Source organism: Rhinopithecus roxellana, chromosome 3 (assembly GCF_007565055.1).
Source record: "Rhinopithecus roxellana isolate Shanxi Qingling chromosome 3, ASM756505v1, whole genome shotgun sequence".
NCBI classification, from domain to species: Eukaryota; Metazoa; Chordata; class Mammalia; order Primates; family Cercopithecidae; genus Rhinopithecus; species Rhinopithecus roxellana.
The window spans coordinates 2,683,937-2,710,186 of NC_044551.1; the positions used below are offsets into that span (position 1 = coordinate 2,683,937).

Genomic DNA, 26,250 nt, shown 5'->3' on the forward strand with positions numbered 1-26,250 from the left:
TTTCTAATGCTCTACTCTAGGCAGTTGATTGTACATCTCAGGAAATTAGTCACGTAGGAAACATCAGTGTCACCCAGTGGTGCTGAATGGCCACACTGGCTAAGATGCCATACCCAGTGTCCCCTTGGATTCTCTTGAGACCTTCTCAAAGCCACTCAGGGCAAATCTAAACTTGATTTTGACAGAGACAGCTGAATAAAATAGAAACACAAAATCAGCCCATAAGAGGATAGGGAACTGGTAGGTAATTTAACGTCAATGCCTCTGATGGTAGATTATGTGAAAAAATAAAGTTTGGCTTAGTCCTTGCAAATGAAAGAATACTGTGCTTGTGAAGAACAGACGGGTAGCTCTACAATTTTTTACCTTAACAACCTGGGCAAATTAAGGGAGTACTTCTTCTGGGGACCCCACTCTGGATATGGAATAAAAATGATTTTGAGGTTATTCAACTTGTTCCCTAAGATATGAGGGAAACATTCTCTCCCTTTCCACAATACTGTAAGTATCTCTTACTCTGTAAGTCACTTAAATATTATTCATGGAAATCTGGGGAACAGTTACAACACTCAAACAAGGAACATTTTAGAAAATAATGGCGATTTTTATGTCCCTACAGGTGAAAGTTAATTTAGAAACACAGCGGTGAGTTACTAAGACTTGGTAATGGTGTTAATTGTAAGCCTTTGATAAAGGATCTAATTAGGTTAATGATAAATGCAGCCCAGCAAGGGTATTTTCAGAAGAGTTATTTTCAAAGAAATACACACATACACACACATAATATATTTTGTCTAGTGCAGAATATAAAAATGTGCAGGAAAATGAGATGGGGAGTTCTTATGGAACCATAATGATGGCACAAGACCTTATTTTAGAGAGAAAAGATATCAGTGTTTCAAGTTAGGTTTGCAGTAGGTAGCTAACAATAAAACAGCAGAAGAAAACCCCCCCACAAATTCCAGTGTCTTCAAAGGGTGGGACCCTTCTAGCAGCTGGAGGGCCCTTTGTTTGCTAAGATCACAATGGGTGGTTTTAAGGACTGAATTATGTCTTTCAGATTCATTGTGGAAGCTCTGCCTGAAAGTGATAGGGTCTTTGGGAGGTAATTAAGGTTAAATGAGCTCATAAGGATGGGACCCTAATCTGACGGGACTGTGGCCTTATAAAAACAGAAGAGGGAGATGCCCGTCCCCCCACCACTTTCCCCTGCCCACCATGTACAGACACAGCAAGAAGGTGGCCAGAAGCCAAATCAGCCAGCATGTTAATCTTGAACTTTGAGCATCCAGAACTGTGAGAAATAAATTTCTGCTGTTTAAGCCACCCAGTCTGTGGTATCTTGTTATGGCAGCCTGAGCAGATTAAAACAGGTATGCAAGTTTGGAGCCAGAAGCTGGAAGAGCTTGATTTCTCTGACTCAGGGGTTGAGGGTGACAGTGGAGTTGATTCCTGGAGGAAGAGAGGAGCTAGAGAAGTTGCATGCTGTGTTGAGAAGAGAAGAGAGAAGTTATGTTGTCTTTGAGGGAAACACAAATATCAAATCAGGATTTATCAAACGTGGGTTATAAAGCATGTGATGTAAAAAATCTCTTCAGTGTCTTATGAAATCTTCATAAGATATATATATATGTATATGTGTGTATATATATGTATATGTATGTGTGTGTGTGTGTGTATATATATATATATATATATATATATATATTTTTTTTTTTTTTTTTTTTTTTTTTTTTTAAGAGACAGGGTCTTGCTCTGTCACCCAGGCTGGAGTGCAGTGGCCTGACCATGGCTCAATGTAACCTCAAACTCCTAGACTCAAGCAATCTTCCTGCCTCAGCCTCCCAAATAGCTAGGAGTACAGGTGTGTGCCACCATGCCCAGCTAATTTTTAAATTTGCTATAGAATATATGTTGTCCAGGCTGGTCTCCAACTCCTGACCTCAAGCAATCCTCCCACCTCAGCCTAAGATAATTTTTAAAACAACAAGGAATTCTGCATGTGACTGGTTTTTCTCATGACAATTGATGAAGGCCTGGATCTCTGAATGCTTGGCAAGGGGCTGTGAGAGCATCAGCTAGACAGAAAAGGGGTAGCTGGCATCTGGGCCACACATGCACACTGTAGAGACAGTTGAAATGCCCCAGACACCATTCCAACTCTGTGTTGTTCTCTGGAGAAGTTTCCTAGCTTCGTCATGTATAGAGAACATTTTGAAGAAATGAGGATCAGATGATGGCTTCTAATGTCTAATCTTCCATTATCTGTGTCAATTTGAGAAATGACCAAATTTCTATGTAACAGGTTCTCTATTCAAAAAAGGGTAGTAATAGTTACTGTTGTTTTTCCTCCCAAAAGTATTAGAATAAATAGATAATATATGTAAGACTGCCCTTTTGAAAGCTATTACTCATTTGTTTTCTACTTTTTATTTTGAATTAATTATAGATTCACAGAAGATTGCAAAGATAGTACAGAGAGATGCCACGTACCCTTCATCCAGTTTCCCTCAATGGTTAATCTTACATAACTATAGACAACATTGAAAGCATGGAACTGACATTAGTGCAATGTGTGTATATAGTTCTGTTTTATTTTATCACGTGTAGATTCACATAACCATATTGGAAACCAAGACACCCAACTATTACATCAACGCAAGGTTCTCCCAGATGCAACTCCTTTATAGTCATATACCCCCCACCCCCGACCATTCCAAACCTCTGCCAATAATTAATGTGTTCTCCCACCTCTATATTTGTCATTTCTAGGATGTTACATAAATGCCTTTTGAGATTGGCTTTTTCACTCAGCAAAATGCCCTTGAGGTCTATACAAGCTGTTATAGCAATCACTTGTTTCTTTTTATTGCTGAGTAGCATTTTATAGTATTGTAGGACATTTTGGTTGTTTTCAGCTTTTGGGTGTTACAAATAAAGTTGTATGGATAACCATGCATACGCTTTTGTGTGGATACAAGTTTTTATTTCTCTGGGATAAATGCCCAGGAGTGCAATTACTGGGTTATATGTTAGGTGTATGTTTGGTTTTTAAAGAAACTGTCAAACCACTTTCCAGAGTGTCTATAACTATTTTTCATTTCCACCAGCAATGCATGAGAGATGCTGTTTCTCTGCTTCCTTTCTAGCATTTGATATTGCCATTGATTTTTGAAACTAATTTTTTAATACTATAAAATGTATTAACAATTTATTCACAATTTGTTTTCAGGGCAAACCCCAACATCAACAGCTCCTGGAGTAGGTACCTATATCTACAGTAAATAAAACCAACGTCTCTATTGTTATTTACCATAGGTATGGGTGCCTTTGTCTCTTTTGTAAGTCAAAGTCTCCAGGATTTGAGGGGGATCTAGTCTGCTGGTAAGGCTCGGATTCACATGTGGTTTGGGGAAGCCCCAGGATCCAGCCAACTGTGATGTGAGGACTAGGGAAGTCTGAGCCACTCTGAAATGCTGCAGAGGAGGCACACTGGCTTGAGGGTCTCGAGATCCCTGTATCTACATTATCTGAAACCAAATAGAAAGGCCACAGCAGCCCAAATTATGCCTACCTTCAAATGGGCCCAGATTCTCCTCCCGACACACATTAGTGTGTACTCAGCACTTATCTGAATGAGTGCACTGGGGTGACTTGTCCACAGTGTCATGCTTGGGTAATTATGATTTACTAACAGCATGTGGCGCCCCTAAGGATTGCATCTTGCAAAGACAGCAACTCCCCATGACTTTGGAAGAAAATCTAACAATATTAAAAGCCCCTTGGTGCACTAAAACTGAAGTTGTGTAATTTGGGCCAATTTTTGTTAAACTGTAAGTGTTTTCTTTGGGTCTGAGTGCTGACATTTTGAGTTTGCTGAAAGGCCACGTAAGCCATCTAAGGAAGGATTCCCTTGTCTTCTGCTGTTTTCTGAGCCTGGTTCTCCAGCCTTCCTGACCATTCCCTGAGCTATCCAACAGCCTTCCAAGAAATTCCTGTTGAGTTAGCCAGAGTTGCTTTTTGTTTCTGGCACCCAAAAATGGATGGAAGGGCCACACTTAAACATTACATTATGAAATGCAGGAATATTCAAAAAACATTTTCCAGAGTAAGAATGAAATGGTGCAGCAGAAATGGCCAGTTGTCTCCCTGTATCCACTCTACACTGATTTGTATTCTCCCTGCTGCTGGAAATAAACAGCTACTCTACATTTCCAAGACTTTTTCTGTCTTGAAATTCTGGTCAATGAGATTCAAGTGGATTTGTGTGGGACTTCCAGGAAGGTTCTTTCTGGGAGTACAGACATATCGTTATACATCCTTCCCACTTTGTGCTGCCTAGAACGTAACCCTACAGTTAGAATGTGCTAAGAATGGAGGAGCAGTGAGATAAAAGGAATTGGGGCCTTTGATGATGACTGCTGAGCTACTACACCAGCTCTGGACTGCCTCGATCCAGACTTCTTTCATGTGATATAAAACAAACTTTTATCTTGCTTATGCCTTTGTTAATTTGGTTTTTCCTTTTTATCTAGTAAATTCTTTTTTTTTTTTTTTTTTTTTTTGAGACAGAGTCCCTTCCTGGTTGAAGCAATTCTGGTGCCTCAGTCTCACAAGTAGCTGGAATTATAGGCACCTGACACCATGCGCAGCTAATTTTTGTAATTTTAGTAGAGATAGGGTTTTGCCATGTTGCCCAGGCTGGCCTCAAACTCCTGAGCTCAAGTGATCCACCCACCTTGGCCTCCCAAAGTGCTGGGATTGCAGGCATGAGCCACTGCACCCCGCTGTCAATTCTAATTTTTAACTAAAGTGAAGAAATGGATTCTGGAGATAATCTGGGGTCTAGTGGTTTCCTAGGATTCAGAAGAATGCACTAGTTGATTTCCAGCTTCTATACTTGTATCTACTTCAAAATTGTGGTAGCCACTAGCTCTGTCACTACATGTTGTTACTTAACATGCTAATACATTTTGATAATACTATTTTGAAACAATTGATTTCATTTATAATCCTATTTATTTCACTTTATGTATGTAAAAACATTATTTTGGGAAGAGGTCTGTGGGCTTCACCCACTTACCAGAGGGATGTATGGTCACAAACCCTTGCTTGACAGGGTCACCTGCAGTGCTATCAGCACAGGAACATACAGTTCTTCACATGAGCACCAGAGCAGGAAACTGCCATATTTTAAAGCCCATTTCACCATTTTAGGATCAGGTGCATAAGATAACATACCAGGTACAATGCCTGGGACACAGAAAGTTTCTCAATAAATGCCTGACTTCCTTTCCTTTTCTGGTGAGCTTGAATAGAAGAGTTCAGACTTCAATTCCACGATAATTGGCTTAAATTCACAGTAGGGGAGGTAGCTCCTCTGAGTTCACTATACAAACCTCGAAGGTCAGCGTGAGAATGTTGAAAAGTGTTTCCCAGATCGGCGCAGAACTGTCAATCTCTCAAGAAAGTAAATAGATGTCTTTTGGGTCTGTGGGGACTATCTGCACCCTAGCTGATAGATGCCTTCCTGGGTTCCCCCAGGCTTCCTATTACCCCTATTAAACAAAGAGGATGGGTAGAGAGAGACAGGAGGCTGGGCTGGGAGAGCTGGCTTGTGGTCATGTTTCAGCACATGAGACTTTCCAAACACTTGCTTCTGGGTACAATGAACAATGAAACAGATGCATTCAAAGAAATGGCCATGCACTTAAACACGTGATAATTTTTTTTTTTTTTAAATTTCACATCCACTTTTTAAGCCCTTAAAGACTATATCATCATTGCTTCTTTGACTGATGCATCTTATTATTGCATGGGGAAAAGTGAACCATCACTGAAGGAAATCGGAAGCCAAGGGTTCTTTCGTTGAGATGAAATAAAAGATTGATCTTAAAATTAACAAATTAAATTAACAAATTAAGAAATAATACTGGTGTAAGTCAATGTACCAAATCACTTCCCTCTGTCATGTCTTACTCTGACTCTTGAGCATAAAATCATCAGGGCTGTAACACTTAGTGAAATATGGCAAAGCTGAGAGGGCAGGGCTCTGGGCCACCTGGTACCTGCCTGTCCTGGCTGGGCTGCTGAGAGGAACCCCAGTTATCATGTGAGGTCTGCCCTGACACCCTGGAGTAGTGGGCACAGGACACTTTGGCATGACTTATAAGTTCTGTTCCTATACCTCTAATCTTTCTTATCCATCTCCACAACTTCAAATGACAGGTGAACCATTGAGAAAACATGGTTAGGAAAAGGTGAGTACAATCTTTTAAATATTCCTCTTTTTAATTCTTCCTCCCTGATCCAAACTTCAGTCCCAAATATGAAAATACGAGACTACACTTAATGAACATCTGTGCCAGGCACTGTGCAAAGTAACCACTTTCTGTATGCCATCCTTTAATACAGCATTTTTTTTTTTTTTTTTTTTTTTTTTACTTTGAGTTCTGGGATACGTGTGCACAATGTACAGGTTTGTTACATAGGTATACATGTGCCATGGTGATTTGCTGCACCTATCAACCCATCATCTAGGTTTAAAGCCCCACATACGTTAGGTATTTGTCCTAATGCTCTCCCTCCCTTTGCCTACCCTAGCCAACAGGACCTGGTGTGTGATGTTCCCCTCCCTGTGTCCATATGTTCTCATTGTTCAGTTCCCACTTATGAGTGAGAACACGCAGTATTTGGTTTTCTGTTCCTGTGTTAGTTTGCTGAGAATGATGGTTTCCAGTTTCATTCATGTCCCTGCAAATGACATGAACTCATTATTTTTTATGGCTGCATAGTATTCCATGTTGTATATATGTCACATTTTCTTTATCCAGTCTATCATTGATGGGCATTTGGGCTGGTTCTAAGTCTTTGCTATTGTGAATAGTGCTGCAATAAACATACATGTGCATGTGTCTTTACGGTAGAATGATTTATAATCCTTTGGATATATACCCAGTAATGGGATTGTGCAGCAAATATATACTATTATTGTGCCTATTTTACAGATGAGGAAACAGAGGACCAGAGAGCCTAGGTAACTGTCATAAAGACGACAAAGATAGAGAGGGCAGAGGTGGCTTGGAAGCAGGGCCTTCCCTCTAAGCCCATGCTGTTAACGACTGCACTGACTGCCTGTCTCCAGGATCTCTGACATCTTACTGCTGCGATAGAGCTTGGCTCTGGTACTGCCCATATAACACGCAGAATCAGCTGGTAGTTGATGCTGGCAGGTTAGAGTTGTCAGACTCTCATTATTTCTATCTGGGAATGATAGTACCATGGCCTTGAAAATGGGTCTTTATATAGTACATGCCCCTTGAATGTTAAATTACCCAACAGACAAATGGAGGATTCTGATTTATTGGGTACAAAGTCATCAAGATTTTACAGTATTGTTTTAATACCTTGGTTCTCTCTCCTTGTCTTAGCTTCTATCCTTTTTTTTTTTTTCTTTCCTCTGACTTCTCCAATCTCAAACTTTAGGCAGGGTTTATGCCTTTTAGTTCCTTCTCCCTCTTCTTTTCATGTAGCTCACATTTGGGCTGCTCTGATAATCTGGGTATCTTATGTAGGATGACCTGATAGCAATAATAGCTGCCATTTTTGAACATCAAATATGCACTGGGTGTTCTAACAAGATTATTTTGCTTAATCCTTACCACAATGCTGACTAGGAGAGTGGGCTGGATCAGACTGAAAAGCTTTGACAGGGCTCACAGAAGTAGCAGGTCTGAGACTCAAAATTCCTCTCACTTTATGCCTCTTTCCCTTGGCCACAGTGCATTTCTTCTTGTGAACAAGGAAGCTGACTTTCTTCTTCTTTCTTGTCGAATATCTGTCTGGTTGGGGAATCAGGAATCCTTCCCTGCTTCCTTCTTTAATTAGACAGCGATTGCCTCTCCTGCCAGCCAAAGGAAGTAGGGACGTTTTGGTAATTTGGACAACCTTGGGAATATATGTATTTTTAAGCCTGGACATCTCATCATGGCTGGAGAGGTAGGGTGGGGTAAGTCTGGAGTTTTTGGGAGCCCCTAATTTGACTCTACAACATCTGCAGTGAAGGGCTGGCCAGATGGAGGCCATGGGCTATTCTGGGGGCGAGATAAGGCCCAGTGCGCTGTGGGCTTTCAGAGCTGTGGCCTTTCGTGCTAAAATGAGAACTTTCCCATTTACCTAATTGAACGTCTTTGCTACACACTGTAATGCACACAGCAGGGGAGAACACCTCATCTGATGCGCACATGAATTTAAAAGGGAAAATGATGACAGAGGGTTTAATGGAGCGGACAGTGCCGCAGTCCAGCAGCAACTCCAAAGCCTGGGCCTAATGAAAGCTCTCAGCCAACGTGGAAAGTGCCTGTGATTCAGCTCTCTGTTCCCATTTCCCCTGAGGCACTGGGGCCTCCATTAAATGCTGATGTGTCCTTATTATTACAGAGTGTGGAGAGAGAAAGGAAGGGCAGGAAGGCTGAAAGAGAACCTTTCCACCTGACCTATCTGTTCTTGAAGGTCCTGCTTATTTATTTCGGAACCAGTAGCCAAGTCCCACTATGGGTCAGAAGGCCTAGGCTTGAGAATGGGTGTTGGGTCAAGAAGAGCCAAATTTTCTCGAACTCCTGGCTTTAGGCAATTCTCCTGCCTCGGTCTCCCAAAGCACTGGGTTTACAGCTGTGAGGCACTGCACCTGGCCAAGCCAATTCTAAATACCTATTTTCAGCTGTTACAGGCACCTGATTTTTTGAGGCAAGGGTATTTCCTTCTGGGTTTGTTGCTCTTCCTCCTCCCTTGCTCTAGTAGACTGCTCTTTGCCATGGGGGAGACACAGCCCAGAAGTTCCTGAATGGAGTTGTGGCAGGGAAGGTGCTGGTATGACCACAGCAAGGAGCTCTGCCTCCTAAGGTCTTGTCAGCACTGGGTAAGGTCCATTCATGTTGGGAACCTTCAGATGTTAGCAACCATCTGTCTCTGGGGAAAATTTCAACTCTGACAGCAGTGATATGAAGAGAAAGCACCATCACTATTCCACACTGGTACAAAAGCTAGGTCTCAGCAGGCCAGGTGGACTCCACTGTCCACTGAAAACCCCTGGCCATAGCCCATGTCTTAACTCACTAGCCCTTAGAGCAATCCAATCCCCTATTCTAGTGTCTAACTTCACAAGAATCCTTCCAGATTTCCTTCCAGAATCCTTTGTGACCCACTCAAGGTCTACTTTACATCAGAGGCTTGTGAGCGGCCAGAATTCCAGTCTTACAGCATCAGGCTCAGGCTTTGTGCACTGACTGCTCTGCCCTAATTACTAAACGGCAACACCCAGAAACAATGAGCATCTCTGTCCACAAGCCTGTGTGTTATTTATCATTTGAAATACACTTGCCGTGTGGATGCCAATTATCCATTCCTTCTCTCCACAGCAAAGCCTATTACCAATATGAGAAGGCTGAGGTCCTGGCTCTGAGTCACTTTATTACACTCCTGTGTTCCTTCCCTGCAGGGTGCAAATTCAATGCACAGGGAGTGGTGGGCACTCAAAGGCCTCCTCAGTGAAAGAGGACAGAGCAGCAGGGGTGGACCTGCTCTTGTTTCTGTGGACTATGGCATCATTTATACAATGCAGATTTCAGAGGAGAGATATAAGCCTTTAGTTTTTTCAGAGGCTGCAGGGAAAGTGGATAGACTTTTAGCCCCTTGTCTATTTTAGGCAAAGTTAAAAGATGTATCATTGAAAAGAAGAGATATCTAGATGTCAAAGTTACTTTTTAAGTGTGATTCTAAAACAGATGGACAGGTTTTTGCGTGGATGAAACCAACAATATGGAAACTCAAACACTGAACAGGTCAGGCTCACTGTTCTCCTTATTCTCATTTGCATTGCCCCACTCCCACCCAGTACATACCATCAAGTTCTAGGGGCCCAGCAGAAAAACAGACTTCTGAGGTCACCCATTGGGCCTTCCATGGAAAGGAAGCCAAAGAATCTCAAACCTGGCTGCACATTAGAACCACTCAGAAGCTTTAAAAACTATTGATGTACCTTAACATAATCAAGGCTATCCATGACAAGCTCCCAGTTAACATACTCAATGGTGAAAAGCTAAAAGCTTTCCCTCTAAGACCAGGAAGACTCTTGTCCTTTCTATTCAGGATAGTACTGAAAGTCCTAGCCAGAGCAATTAGGCAAGAAAAGAAATAAAGGGAATCAAAGAAAGAAAGAAGTAAAATAAGAGCATGTCTCTGCAGATGACATGATCTTATATATAGAAAATTCTAAAGACGCCACCAAGAAACTGTTAGAATACATGAGTTCAGCAATGTGACAGCATACAAAATCGAGACAAAAATTAGTTGTGTTTCTATACACTAATAATGAAGTATTTGAAAAAGAAATTATTAAAACAATCCTACTTACAATAGCATCAAAAAGAATAAAATAGGAATAAATTTAACAAAGAAGGTAAAAGATCTGTATGTTGAAAACAATAAAACTCTGATGAAAGAAATTGACGATGGCAAATAAATGGCAAGATATATTGTATTTATGGATTGAAAGAATTATACTGTCAAAATGTCAGTGCTACTCAAACAGATCTACAGAGTCAATGTAATCCCTATCAAAGTTCCAATGTCATTTTTCACAGAAATAGAAGAAACAATCCTAAAATCTGTATGGAACCACAAAAGACCCTGAATAACTAAAGCAATCTTGAGCAAGAAGAACAAAGCTGGAGACTTCCTGATTTCAAATTATATTACAAAGCTATAGTAATTGAAATAGTATAGTATTGGCATAAACACGGATATATAGACCAATGGAACAGAATAGCCCAGAAATAAACCCATGCTTATACAGTCAACTGATCTTTGACAAAGGCAGCAAGAGTATCCCATAAGGAAAGGATCGTCTCTTCAACAAATGGTGCTGGGAAACCTGGATATCCATATGCAAAAGAATGAAATTGGAACCTCCTTTTGCACCATAGATAAAAATCAACTTAAAATGGATTAAAGGCTTAAATGTAACTTCAGAACTATAAAACTGTAAAAACAGTAAAGCTTTAAAACTGTGTATACATATGTACATACACACACACACACATATATGCACATATTGGAATATTGTTCAGCCTTTAAAAACAAGGAAATCCTTCCCTTTGCAACAACATGAATGAACCTGGAAGGCATTATGTTAAGTGAAATAGGTCAGACATGAAAAGACAAATATCACACAATCTCAACAATATGTGAAATCTGAAAAGTTGAACTCATAGAAATAGAGAGTAGTTAAGAGTGATTACCAGGAGCTGAGGGATGGGGGGAGATGTTGGTCAAAGGGCACAAATTTTCGGTTATAAGATGATAAGTTCTGGAGATCTAATATTCAGCATGGTAACTATAGTTAATAATATTGACTGTATTGTACACTTGAAAGTTGCTGAGAGTAAGTGTTCTCATCATACACACACGAAAGATGTTAATTAGTTTGATTGTGGTAATCATTTCACAATGTACACATATATCAAACCTTCAGGTTGTACACATTAAATGTATATAATTTTTATTTGTCAATCATACCTCAATAAAGCTGAAAAAAATAAGAATAAAAACTCTCAATGCTGCGTCTCTTGTCCAGGGAATCTGATTTGATTGATGTAGGGTCAAATTCAAGCATGAGTGTTTTCAGGGTATGGGGGAGGTGGTAAACGTACTCAAAAGTGTTTGCGAAAAAGTGTAATATTCATATAATAACATGCATACATCTTAAGCACCCACTTTAATGAATTTTACAATTCAAAACTTCATTTAAAAACTCCACCCAGCTCAAGATACAGAATGTCATTAGCACTCCAGAAGCCTCAGCACAGGATTTTTAAAATTAAACTTTAAAACAAAAATTAAAACTCTTCAAATTGCAAGAGTATAACAATGACCTTGGCAAAGTTATTTTTAAAGTTTTTCATTGTTAATTTTAATTTGTGGACAGAATTGAATGAAATATATGTTTTCTCGCCACACTTCTGGGCATGGAAATCCTTTAGTAAAGCAATGGCATAAGGTTTTCATATTTACATTACTCATTTCCTAATCGGGTCATTATTTCTCAAGGTGTTGTCAACATAAAAGTTGATGTCAGCCTCCGACATTTAATTTTGTTGTGTTGCCATTGTTTTTGCAACTTTTCATATATTGTTTATGATTCCCAACTTTCCCTCATTCTAATTATATATGAATTAATTAGCCCTTGTAGCTATAAACAAGAAGTATCTGAAGTGTACTTTGGAAAAAGCAAGGTGGAGATCATGCTTATTCTTTGTGGGTCGACACTGACTGACCGGTGGCGAGGCAGGAGAGAAAATCTGGAACCATCCAGAGTTCAAGGGCAGGGATGTGTGAAAGGCAGAGTCGGAGGAATTGAATCCCTAATGAGAAAGAAAACTAAAAATAAAAACAGTCATGCCTGGGCTTGGTGGACACATGTAGGCTGCAGAAGCCAGTGTGAGTTATGAGTTTAAGAAGGCCAGTAGGTGAAATTCTGAGTGATATCATGGGAAGGGAGGACCAGGAAAGAGACAGCCATTAACTAGGGAGACAAGGAGCTCCAGAGAGAAAGCTCAGCCATAGCCAAGGAGCAATGCTTTCATCAGAAGTTGAAAAGAGAACAAGTCTGGCCTGAAGGCCGGCTAAGAAGGAATCCAAAAAAAGAAGAGAGAGAGAGAGAGAGAAAGAAGCACTTTAGCTGCTGTATAAATTTGCCAGGTTGAGCCCTCCGTGAGTAGCTGGCACAGATGATAAGGGGGGCAGCACTTCTGGCTACCTACCTGGCGCAGCCCTTATTTGAATATGCACAAAGGGTATGAATGGATAGACTAGCAGTGGCTATGGAGCAATGATGGGTAAAGCTGGACTCTGCATTTCCTATTCACCTTCTTAAACATAGTTCCTATAAAACAATTCTTGAGTGGCTTTTCCACTTGAACCAGCAAGCTGAGTGGGGCATGAGTTAGATGCTGCTCTACCGAGGAAGGTTCTGAGGGTGGCAGAGGTCCTGAGATCTCAAATTAAAAAGAAAAATCTTGAATTCCTTGAATGGTGGCAGAAGACAAGCCCCATGGTGGATATGGGGACCTGCCTGTCTGAGGGCATCTCTGGCTCACAAGTGACCAAAGAGTTTAAAAATGAAAAACCCACCATTTGAGCTTGGTACCCTGAACTCAACATGAATAACCAATTCCTTATATCTTGCTTTCGTTGTTGTTAAATACGATTTCAGTTTTCATGTAACTTTTCAGGTTCACCAAAAGAAAGAGTGTGACATGATTTTGTAACTCAGCATGTTAAAACTCAGTTAAAAAACAAATTAAATACATCTAAATACTAAAGTCTATGTCTGGTTTTAGCAATGAGTCAGCTTCGCCAAGGTTGTTCTCTAACAGAACTGTGTTTTATAATGAAATATTACCCTGTTCTAAAACAAAAGCAGAGAAATAAAAAAAGAGCAAAGAATGAGTTTTTGAAATCTAATTTTTTAGATTAGAGCAGACTGTGAGTTTCTGAAGTCATGTGGTTTTAATTTATACAGTATTCCTATTTTGCAAACTTTAGCCTTTTTGGGCACATGTGCACGTGTTTGTGCATGTACACACACACACACACACACACACACACACACACACACACACACAACCAGAACACTTCTCTCCCCTTTCCTGATATATTGAATTTGATTTCTGGATTCAGTTGACCTTTCCATTCATTTCACTGCTTGTAGATGAAGCAACTTGCAGCTTTTGGCTTCTGAGGGGGAGTATTGCTCAGAAACATGCAACCTGTACAGGTTTCTGAGGCGGCAGGAACAGTAAGAGCTTAGGAGAAACTAAGGAGGGGATATGGGAGTGTAGACAAGTAGAGTCACTTCTAAAGTTCTGCAGTTCAACAGACCATACAACAGGAGTTTTCCTGCTCTCATCCCAGTTCTGAGTTGCCAGAAGAGGTGGGGCTGATGTGGAGCTGATCTTTGGACTGAGCCCACAGGAGTTGAGTAAAGGCACTCCTGTGTGTCTGATATGTATGGCAGTTCCAAGAACAACTATAAGTCATGTTGTCTTATATGCTGCTGATGATCTGTGTATCCTCCCACCTCCACTTAGGGTAGGAGAGGCAGAGGGGAGAGGAATCCCCAGCACTGACAGCACAGAGGAAACAAATGAAAGAGATTACTTTAAAAACAGTAAAACACAATAGTACACTATGATGCTGTAATTATAATAAGAAACATAAGTGTTGGTCATCATCCATGGTTCGTGACACAGAGCTCCTAATTCCTGGGAATTTCCTGGGTAATAGGAGCATCTTTTGTTCTAATGAGACAACTGTTGGTGGGCTCCTGAGTGGGTCTGGTCACCAGAAAGACCAAGCCATGATCATAAGCTTGGAGCGTTTAGCTCCACCCCCATCCCCCAGGAAGGGGAGAGGGGCTGGGGATTGAGTTAAAAATCAATCATACCTAATCATTCATGCCTATAGAAACCTCTATAAAAATCCCTGAACTATGGAGTTTGGAGAGCTTTTGGGTTGTTGAACACATGGAGGCACTGGGAGGGTGGTGAGGTGGAGAAGTCATGGAAGCCCCTCACCTCTCCCCATATACCTTGCCCTGTGTTTCTCTTCACCTGGCTGTTCATCTACATCCTTTGCCACATCCTTTGTCATAAACTGGTGAATGAGAGTTGTTTCCCTGAGTTATGGGAGCCATTCTAGCAAATGATCAAACCTGAGGGTGGGGGGTATAGGGACCTCCCATTTATAGCTGCTCAGTCAGAAGTTCCAGAGGCCTGGACTTACAACTGGCCTCTGAAATAGGGGGCAGTCCTGTGGGACTGAGCCTTTAATCTGTGCCATTTGACTCTAACCCCAAGTAACACAGTGTCAGAATTGAGTTTAATTGCAGCACTCCTAGCTATTGGAGAATTGGTCAGTGGGAGAAAATATCCCACACATTTTGGTGACCAGAAATGTTGTGAAAGCATAGTAGGGGGAAACATTTTTCCCCCATTATGTTAATATAACCAGAAGGGCATTTGACACAGTTACTTTATACAGATCTCTACACAGTGGGGAAAATCTCCTGGATACTATGAAAGGGAGAAACAAGAGTATGAGTAGTTTTTCTCAAAGTAGCCCTTAGAAGAGAGGAAGAAGATGGGAATGGAGCCTGAAGCAAAATGAAGTAACTGCTCAGCTGGTGCAAGGCCAGCCTCTTACCGTAGTGCGGGATGATGGCCCAAGCCATGGCAGAGGCGTAGATGCCACCGATCATCCAGAACATGCAGAGCCAGCTCAGGTGTTCACCCCGCTTTTCCCGGGCCAGCACTTCAGCAAAGTATGAGAACACAGTGGGTATGGCTCCTCCAATCCTGCCAAGACGTACAGAGAATACATGAAATCAGGGTGTGGACAGCTAATGTGAAATGCAAAGGGCAGAGCCAAAGCAAACTCTAACAACACATGCTTTCTCCCTATCCCAGCATATCAACAAATATATTTTCTATCATTTTACAATGTAAAAATTATAGTCTCTATATTTAATAAAGGTTTACTATCCCTCCAAAAACTTGAACTTGCAATTAAGCTATGTTACCAAGAGGTGGCAGTGGTGCTTGTCTCAGGTGATTTATAGAGCTTAACGTGAGATTCCGTTGACTTTTCAGCTTATGGTTGAATGTTTTACGTGATATTTATAAAAACTTACATTGATTTCTTAAAATCTAGTGAATATTTTAATTAACTTGTTGTTAAAAAGAGTTGCTGTGCCATGTCCCACTCATGATGTGGGGACTTTGGAAACAGCTTCAAACACCTCTAGGGTACTATCCGTAATCTGTATTTACTCACTGCTACCCCACAGCAGCACTAAATTAGGTTAATGGGTTGACAAACACAGGATGAATGGGGTCATTTCCAAGATTAACTCTAGTCCCAATCCAGTAGATAGTACTGCTAAACAAGTAAACATGAAAGGGACACTTGTAGAAAAAAATAAGGAACTGGTAGTTTAGATATCAATAGAATGGAACATAATGCTTCCTTCCAGTAGAAGCTAGTTATAAGAGCTGCTGACTGAGCTTTGGGGAGATGACAGAAACAGTGACCTCTACCCAGGGTAAGGGTGCTCAAATGAGGGTATATGGAATCAAAATAGTGTTCATTTTTAGGAGATGGGCCAAGATTTCATCACAATTTCAAATAGGTCTTAGCCCTAAAACTTTAGGAACCACTGCCTCAAAAAGGTAGTAAAGAAAAATATTACTATCACTCCAAGCAATATGTGAATTTTAAAGTATTTGTTTAAAAAGACACACAACATAAGTACATGGTTGAGATGACACAAAATCTAATACAGTTAGGAAGTATGCACTGACTCATTTTTGTTCAGATTTCTGTAAGATAAATTGCTATTGACTTTTCATGCAAATTTGATGTCAAGGAGTAAAGCATGTTTATTTATTTAGCAATAACTGATTTTCTTAGAGCCTTAGATATGATAAAGACATATTGGCAGTGTCCTTAACAAATACAATTTAGGGAAAGGTCATTTTGGCAGCAAACTAGTGTACCAAATAAACCATAGGATTTACAATGTCATCCTGCATCAACTGGTAGGTGAAAATACAACACCATTTCATGTATTTGCCTCTGTTTAAAGTGATGCCATAGTTACCCATCAGTGGACATGGGAAGACCACTTAGGTTGGTGCTTTCCAATCTATGGGTTGCAAAATTTACTTTAGTAGCTATAAACAGTAAACAGCATTTAAAAAAATGAGATAGTGATAAAATATTTAAGTGCAACCTAAGTAATAAGGATAAGCATAAGTATCATTTCATGAAATTTGTGTTATAAACATATTTGTAATGTATAACGTACATATATAAAATATATAATGGGTCGCAGTGTGTTTCTTAGTGGGAGTTCCTGTTCAAAGAGTTTAAAATTCACAAACTTTAGGCATCTATATCAGTTTCTCTGGGCTATGACAGCGGTGGTTCTACCTAAAATTTCTAGAGGTGTGACTCAACCTGTCTTCAGATTTAGCACCATCACACACAGACGCAGCCAACCAAGTCCAAGTTCATAACCAAACCCTCAAACAAGAAACAAATGCATGTGGTGGATGGTTTCAGCTCGGAGCTGGCTCTATACTGCACCATATTAGACTCATACACTTCTCTTGTCTGGGATTCTTGAGGTGTTCATACAAATATAGCTAGTTGAATTTTATTTTATTTTATTTTAATTTTTTGATGGAATGCAGATAGTAAAATTGAAAGACATCGTTTAATTAATCTTCTGTGCCGTGAGACTCCACCAGGCTGTCTACAAAGACCACTGGGAGGCTGAAGATCACTTGAGCCCAAGAGTTTGAGGTTGTAGTGAGCCTTAAAGGGCCACTGCATTCCAGCCTGGGTGACAGAGTGAGACCCTTTCAAGTGGTAAGCTGCATGCTTGCTTGCTATCTGTGATCATTAAATGCCCTGAAAACAAATACCACATATTAATCATGATAAAAAACAAATGTGTGATGCTTATTGGTACAGTAAGCTAGTTGAATTTTAAAACTCAACAATATGTTGAACAGATTTTAAGTGGTTTCATTATAACACACAATTCTAGTGTGAAATAAAATGTCTGTGTCACAAATAATTTTATGATACTCCTGTTTTTCATTTGATGTGAAGAATCCGTTTCTCTGCACCATAAAATCCCAGCTCCCTACTCTGTGGTTTCACTTCTCAATGCATAAAAATAGTCCGAGTTTTTACTGACTTTTCACATCCTCATTAATGTTTCATCAGGACTCTGGACATCCTGTTAATAACTATAACTTAAATTCCGTGAAGCCACAATTGTATGCCAGGATATGCCAGCACCCTCTGGACCAAGATAAATGTACTTTGGTGTGGCTATAATTTCTTTCTTTCCTTTTTTTTTTTTTGCAGTGTGGCTATAATTTCAAGTGGAAGACTATAGATTTGCCTGTTAGTTTTAAACAAATCATTGTCACATAAGAAAATACCAACTTGTAGGGGCTTCTAGGCAATCCAGCTGGTTTTTATTCAATGGCTCTTTTTCACATGATTATTTTTTCTGGATCTCTCAATATTTATAAAGCAGGCTGCAAGGAAATGCTAAGGAATACTAAGGGATAAGTGAGTCTGAAGAATTAGAGAAGGCTTCCATTTAAATTCTTTGCAAAGTTATTTAGATTCAGAGATATATAAAACAATCCAAGCATTCACATTTCTTATTGTGGACTGATCATCTACTTTGGGGAAAAAATTACTCCTTGTACTACTGTGATATCCTTTAAGCAGAGAAAAAACTATTACTATTACTAGTGTTTCACACCCCATATACCCCTTGAAGGTGGGGACTATATCATATTCATTCTTGAGTCCCCATTAACTGGCCCAGGGGACATGTGCTAAGTGTTCACGCAAAATAACTGAATTTCCCAGACTCTTCAATGTTGTAGTTGGCATATCAAGTCTCCTGGAGTAATCTGTTCTGATGATTTAAGTATCTCCAGTGAATGGAAAGATACACCTCACTTTGTGAACCAATATGACCATAATAGAAGTTGAGGGTTCTGGACTGAAAGTTTTGACAGCAATGGAGCCCGCAAAGAGTTCCTGAGTTGTTCTATGCCTTAGTTGCTGTGGTCACCTCTTGACCAAATGACCTGACGGTCCTTGTCATGGAGAGAGCTCCCTTGGAACTGCTCAGAGGACACTGGGCAATCCCACTGGGCATTCTAGGAGCTTCTGTAACACCTGTGAGCATTTCAGAAAAAGGTTGCAGATGCTATAATGATCATCAGAAAAATATTTAGGGAAGAGATAAAGCAAGAGCTTTCAGGTCTTACAACATAATTTGATTCCTCTGATAAATTTTGAAGATGAGAAAAATCTGCCACTCCCCAGCCCCCAAATCTTAAAAATTAAAAAGAAGTTTCCCATTATGATTCTACCTCAATATTGTATGTGAGGGGTTAAAAATTTCCTTATTTGGCCGGGCGCGGTGGCTCAAGCCTGTAATCCCAGCACTTTGGGAGGCCGAGACGGGCGGATCACGAGGTCAGGAGATCGAGACCATCCTGGCTAACCCGGTGAAACCCCGTCTCTACTAAAAAATACAAAAAAACTAGCCAGGCAAGGTGGCGTGCACCTGTAGTCCCAGCTACTGGGGAGGCTGAGGCAGGAAGGCGGAGCTTGCAGTGAGCCAAGATCCGGCCACTGCACTCCAGCCTGGGCGACAGAGCGAGACTCTGTCTCAAAAAAAAAAAAAAAAAAAAAAAAAAAAATTCCTTATTTGTTGTTTTTTGTTTGTTTATTACACTGAGATACAATTTCTGAAAATATATGAAGAAATAAAAAAATTAAATGAAAGTCCTTAAATTCTCATGTATCAGTAGGTCTTAAATAGAGTTGATTTTGCCCCCTCTTTGCTCCTTGCAGGTATCTGGCAACTTCTGTCATACCTTGGGGGGTCCTGCTGGCATCTAGAGGGTAGAGGCCAGGGATGCTGCTAAACACCCTACAACTCACAGAACAGCTCCTTACAAAAAAGAACTATCCAGTCCAAAATATTAATAGCACTAGAGTTGAGAAACTTTTGCAGTGGGGGGCTAATGTGGAAAATATAATTGGTTTTATATAAAAGTCTATAAAATAAGACACAAATATCTTTTACATTAACTGATGGGTAACACATCCTTAAATCCAGTTAACATGGAAAGCTTAGTGTTCATTATATAATGATCAGTTAGTTACTGTTGAAATCTGCTCAAGTTCTTTTTTTTCAAGTTATATTTAGTGGAATGTTTACATAAATGAAGCAATGAGATCAGAGCGGCTTATAAAGAATTTTTCTCAGTATTGGATATTAAATCTATTTTATTAGCTGTCAAAAATGTCAAACCTTAATTATCCTCGGTAGTAAGAGGCAAAGAAGGAATAATAATAGAAATTCACACTCCACATAGGTGTGAGATTAGCCAGATTCAAAATAACTTAATTCATACAAATGAAATAGAATGCTAATATTTGAAATTTCAGAGTTGGAGTTATTCCTTAAGTAATATTAGTTCTCGGTTTTTGCAACTTTAATTATCCAAATATAAAGAAACTAAAACATTCTGTATTAAACACATTCCTAGAATGAATCAGAACCTCCCCAATACACAGGCAAGCAGACCCAGACACACACACACCACACACACACACACACACGCACAACACCTCAATAGGTCTGCACATGACTCAATACTAGGCATCTGGTAAATATCATGAAACATATCCATTTATTTTCCTCAATAATCTAAGGCAAATTCACAAGTGGTATATTGTGTAAAGCAAAGAATGTGTTAGTATTGCAGACAAAATTTCTCCTCTGTTGGGAAATGTGAGGCACACAAGTTAAATCACTTTAGCACAGCAGGATGACAGAGTATGCCAAGTCTGCCTGTCTGCACAAACCTCACCGGGAAACTGGGAAGCCTGACTGTCTTAACCCTGTGAATTTCACAGCCATGCCTCATATTACTCCAGTTCAGATAGTAACCCAGTGAGGATGATGTTTGTTCCCATGCTTCATCACACTGATGTACACAGGCTGTTTCAGGAAAAGGTGGGGAGGGGTTCAGGTTTCTGCAATGCAAGAGGGAGGTTACAGATAAAAAGAGTAACTATACTTAAAATGGCTTGAAGCATGGCATTTTCGAGAGAAATTATGGAACGTTTGATGATTCTTTGTCTTGAGAAGGGATTCTACTGAATAATTCTGTTTTGCTTTAATTTTCTATCTAGCATGTAACAAAGAATAATTCATTCTAACTTATTTCACAATATAATTGTCAAGCAGTCCTTTACCTCAATCTTCCATTTCCCATTTCCATTGGAAAATGGGGCATTCTGCAAGAACATAATTAAGGAGAAAGTTGAATAATTATTGTAAAGTCACATGTTCAATACAAATAATAAACAGAGGGCAGGGTCTACCAAGAGCTGACTCTGGCAGCTTTTATAAGACAAATATTATAGGATTATAAAAAGATTAGTGAATGGTCTGACCTATGTCAGGAATCACAACTACAAATAACTTGCATGAAAAATATTCTTTTAATTCTTACTCGGAATCAACAAAAAGGAGAGAAGACACTGAATTGTCAGGCAAATTGCAAAGCAATTCAGAACCAATTTATTATGTTATAAATTGGACTCAGAAATAAGGGATTAGAGCAGCAGTCCAAAGATGCACCTTTCAGTCTCTTCCACTTTATAAAAGTAAATAGAATATCACAGACCTTGGGGAGATTGTTCAGAGGCTTAGATGAAAGAGCACAGACCTAACACTCCTTCTGAATAGGCTAGGTCGGCACAGAAAATAAGGTTGCTGTATAGATCAGAAGACACATGTTTGCTATCAGTGATAAAGATAGAAATGGGAGAAAAACACATACTGGTAACTGAACTCATCATCAAATCAAGAACAAGAATTTCCTGTGCCCAGTGGCAATGCCAAAGGATGGATGATTTGGGTAGCTTTAGTTCTTCAATTTCCAAAGCCACAATTTGAAAAATAATATTCTTCAATATATGAAGTCGTCATTTTCTAAATATTATGTAAACTATGTGTAGAATAATGAGTAGAAAAATTGGTTATTTAAAAAATACTGATCTTTAAGTATATAATTTGTGGGGAAAACTGCATTGCTAAGAAAACAGCTGCAATTCAACTCCCTTAGCCCTGGTTTGCTATCAGATTGGTGGCCTAACCCCCTAAAACTGTGGAGGTCTATGCATCCACAGTAGCAGACTTAGTACCACTGAGGGAAGTGGCATAGTCATGGATCAGGACTTTAATACTGTCTTGAAAAAAAATCAGCTATTGATAGAGTTGGAAGAATGCCTTCCCATAGCCTCTAAAGGTGACATGAATAAAGATGGCAATGATCATTATGATGTTCTATAATAAATGATAAAACATGCAGATGTATCTAGCCTTTTGCTGTATACATTTCCTCATTCATTCCTGCACTCATCCTCACACCCACCCTTCATTTACCCATTATCCACCCATTATCCCTCTATCCACCCCCTCACCCATTCAAACTCTGGGCCAGGCACATCACCAGTTGTTGGAGGCACAGGCATGAAGCACACAGATTCCTGCTGTGGGCCCCACAGAGTCAATTCTAAAGAGTGCGTATGGCTAATTTTTCACAATTATACACTGTGGTTCTGGAAGATCTTTTGTTCTGTTCCTTCTCCTTTGTGATCAATAGTACCTTTGCCGAAGGGTATACTGGGAAACAAAGTGTGTCCAAAAGGTCAGCCTTTTTGTTGGAAAATAAAAAGCATTGCCTAAGACAGCGCTTTCCAATAGAAAATGTGAGCCACATATGTAATTTTAAATTTTTCTAGAAAAGACATTAAAACATTAAAACAAAACAATTACGTAGTTAATTTTAATATATATTCATTTAACCCAATATATGTAAAATATTATTTTAACATACAATTAAAGTAAAACTATTGAGATATTTTCCATTCTTTTATATGTTCTAGGTCTTTGAAATCCACTGCTATATATTTTACACTTTTACAGCACGTCTCAACTTGGACTAGTCACATCTCATGTGCTTGGTAGCTACATGAAGCTAGTGGTTACCATGTTGGACAATGTAGCTCTAAGAAACCATTCACCCACTGTTTACAATTTGGGTTTGAGGTTATTTTTGGATTAAAGATAATCTTGACTGTTGCCTCATTTTACATATCGGGGAAGGTCTTTCCATTCTGATGCTCTGGGGCCAGAGATATTTTTGGACTGATCTGTTCAAACATGTATGAGCACATATCATGTATACCTTGTGCCATGTGAAATCAGAGACATTTCTGGTTGTGTGAAGCACAGCACAGCCTGATGGTTATGAGCATGGGCCCTGGAGCCAGACTGCCTAGGTATGAAACCTGATTACATTACTTACTGTGTGACCTCAGACAGGAACTTAACCTCTCTGTACTTCAACTTCCTCATTTATAACATATAGTCAAGATATATGAATAATGCATAGCATCTTTCTCACCGGGTCACTGATGAGAGCCAATTTTTACTAATATAAAGTGCTGAACACAGCATCTCTCGGGGGCAAGCACTAGAGAGGTGTTCGATAAAATATATTTTAAAAGTTTTAAACGATTTTAAATGACTGCATTTTTCCAATGTGATTATTTTAAGTAAAAGACTACTTTGAAGCAAAAAATCTCATAGCTCAGAATCAGACTAAAATTCAGAAGACTTGGGAGTCTGTTGAATATTTGGAAGCAATAATCAATCCGTGCCTCAATTTTCTAATAAAAAAGGCACACCATTCTTACATGACTAATTATTTAAAACAATTGTGGAAATAAATGGGATGCTACTTGTAACGTACTCTGAATAATTCCAGTTAATGATGATGATTTCTATAAAGCCAAGGTATTCTTACTGTAACTCAATACAGCTAATGAATGAATATTGCAAATAGCTATGAACTACACATTTGGTAGGCTCTATTCACAGAGGAACAAATTACTATTCTTTAATTTATGATATACAGACACATTGAAATTTCATTTTAATTTCTGTTGCTGTTATATTTTTCTCCTGACCTTCCTGCTTAGCAATGCCAGGCCCTCAGTGAGAAGCTCTCGACTCTGATATTGCCTGGCATCCAAAGTACTATCATTCCCGTAATTAACAGTGACTGGATACAAATAATTTAATTCTGGGTCAAATGAAAATGAATCAATGGTGCCAACTCCATTTCCCATCTTTCTAATTTTCTGTAACAAAAGAGGGGAGGAAAGTGTTTCTTGGTGTGAGATTCGTTTAGGAAAGTGATAGACAGATGAATAATTGGTGATGTCCTAGTCCTCCTTCCCACAAAACACTGTTGTCCCCAGGCAGGAAAATCATTCATTGTACTGAATAAACATTTAAAGTCACACACAATATGTCAGCTGGACATATTTGTGTTTCTAAGAAGATATGCTCATGACTTGGTTTGATGAATTAAGAGGAAAGCACATGTGGAGACAATAAAATATAAACCCAAGTAGATCTCAGTTTAAAACAAGAACTTGATTAGGTGCAGCAGCTCATGCCTGCAATCCCAGCACTTTGGAAAGCCAAGGCCAGGAGGATTACTTGAATCCAGGAGTTTGAAACCAGCCTGGGCAACACAGGGAGACCTCGTTTGCACAAAAAATTTTTAAAAATTAGCTGGGGGTGGTGGCATGCATCTGTGGTCCCAGCTAAGGATGCTGAGGTAGGAGGATCACTTGAGCCCAGGAGGTCAAGGCTGCAGCGAACCATGATCGCACCACTGCATTCCAGCCTGGGTGACAGAGAGAGATCCCATCTCAAAAAACAAAATAAAACAACAAAGTAAAATAAAATAAAATAAAATAAAATAAGAACTCCTTCTAGTCCCCTTTATATGCAGAAACAGTGCTGCTAATGATGCTTCAGCAATGAAATAAGACATAGCAACTGGAAATCTGTAGCAATTTTGATAAAATCAACACACAGGTAAACCTTGGATTCAGAATGTACAGTTTACTTATTTACAGAGTTGCAAGTTTAAATTGACTTTAATTGCAATTTAAGTCCTAGCTGAGTTATTCCTGGTCCCACCACTGCACCTCAATCTGCAAAATGAAAAGTTTGGACTCTCTGACCTAGATCTTCTCTTTGTTCTAAAATTCCTAGTAAATGAAGCTGATGGACAGGCCCTGTACCAATTAAATGTAGGGATTCTGTACCAATGTGGGGATTCTACCAGCTGCTGAGTAGGTCTGTTCCAATTATGCAGTCCAGAAGTGTAGAATTAGGCACAGGATGGATTCAGTGCCTGACTCACTGGGCCCACTGTGAAACAGACCTGAGCCGAAACACCGTTGATTACCTGCCTTTCATAAGTCCCCGCTCTGGCTGGTTGGCCACAGTGACATTTGCGTCTCCTGGAATTAGTGTCAGTTTAGAGCCAGTGTCCACAAGCCCTGAGAAGTCTGATTATTTCCTTTCCCCCATGTACACTCTTCCTGGTAAAAGGCCTTCAGTCCCTTTGGGGAAGCTGGGAGAAAGACTAAGTATAAATATTTAGCTGTGTACCAAGATCCTTCTTCAAGAAGGACCAGTCTCCCCTTCATTCAGTTGGTTCTGGGTCTGTAAACCAGCTCCAGTCTGGGAATGATGGAGGGGACATGACTCTGTTTTTATGACACAAGTTAGGTTTTCATTCACTTGTCATAGAAGTTTTCTACTTATACAGATCAAGTAAGAATTGAGTAGACTTCCTATCTATTTCACTTCATGATTAACTAGCCAATGCCACAGATGGCTGCAAGTCAGACTATGCTAGTTGCTGCTTGGACTCCACTGTCTTTTACAACACCCACTCCCACCCTGCCATGGGTAATTAAGCAATGTTGAGCAAGATGACAGTCCCAGCCCTTTGGAATTTACATGCTGGTGGAGGAGAGAAAGAAGAACATAAAAAGTAAATATTTTCAGGCATCAATTTTAAGTGCTGCCAAGGAGACAAAACAGGAAACTATCTGAGACCCATTGGGTGTGTGGTATCAGGAAACGCCTCTGGGAAGCTGTGAGTGGGAGAGCCCTGGGAGAAGAAGGTTCAAAGCAGAAAGGATGGCAAGTACTGTACACCTAGGAAATGCGTGGAGTGTGGGGGGCTCTGTGCACCAGAGGCCCACAAAAGAATCATTATCAACATTTTGGAATGTTTTTTCACTTAGTTTTTCTCAATTTAAAAACTGGATCAGATATGGTTGGAGGGAGCTGTTTAACTAAGTAGATACAACATGGTTTTTCATTTAAGGTTTCTAGGATGAGAATCTTGATTCTCTGGCTTAAGTTTTAATAAAGAAAGTTTAAATAAAAAGAGAATATATAAAAATTCAGCTGCTTCTGTACTGAGTTCATAAGTAATGGGAATGAAGGGTTTGAATATGATATGCCTTTGAAAACAAGAAGAGAATTTAAATGGAAATTTTCTTATTCACAATGTTATTATTGTTTTCTCCTTCCTCTGTGAGATTCCCAAGCCCCTTGTGACCTCTTTTCAGCCTCTAATTCTTGGAAGGTGGAGACTAGAAGAGCTGCCTGTTTGTACAGACTGTAAGCAA

General features: G+C 39.7%; 1 protein-coding gene across 2 annotated transcripts in view; it reads right to left on the reverse strand.

Annotated features, from left to right (window-relative positions):
• The window catches only part of SV2C (synaptic vesicle glycoprotein 2C), a 276,999-nt gene that overhangs the window by 130,607 nt on the left and 120,142 nt on the right, over positions 1-26,250 (reverse strand). For both annotated transcript variants that reach the window (XM_010352825.2, XM_030927481.1), the window contains one exon: positions 15,262-15,413. In XM_010352825.2, coding sequence (XP_010351127.1) covers positions 15,262-15,413 — 152 coding nt within the window. The remainder of the gene's footprint in view (positions 1-15,261; positions 15,414-26,250) is intronic.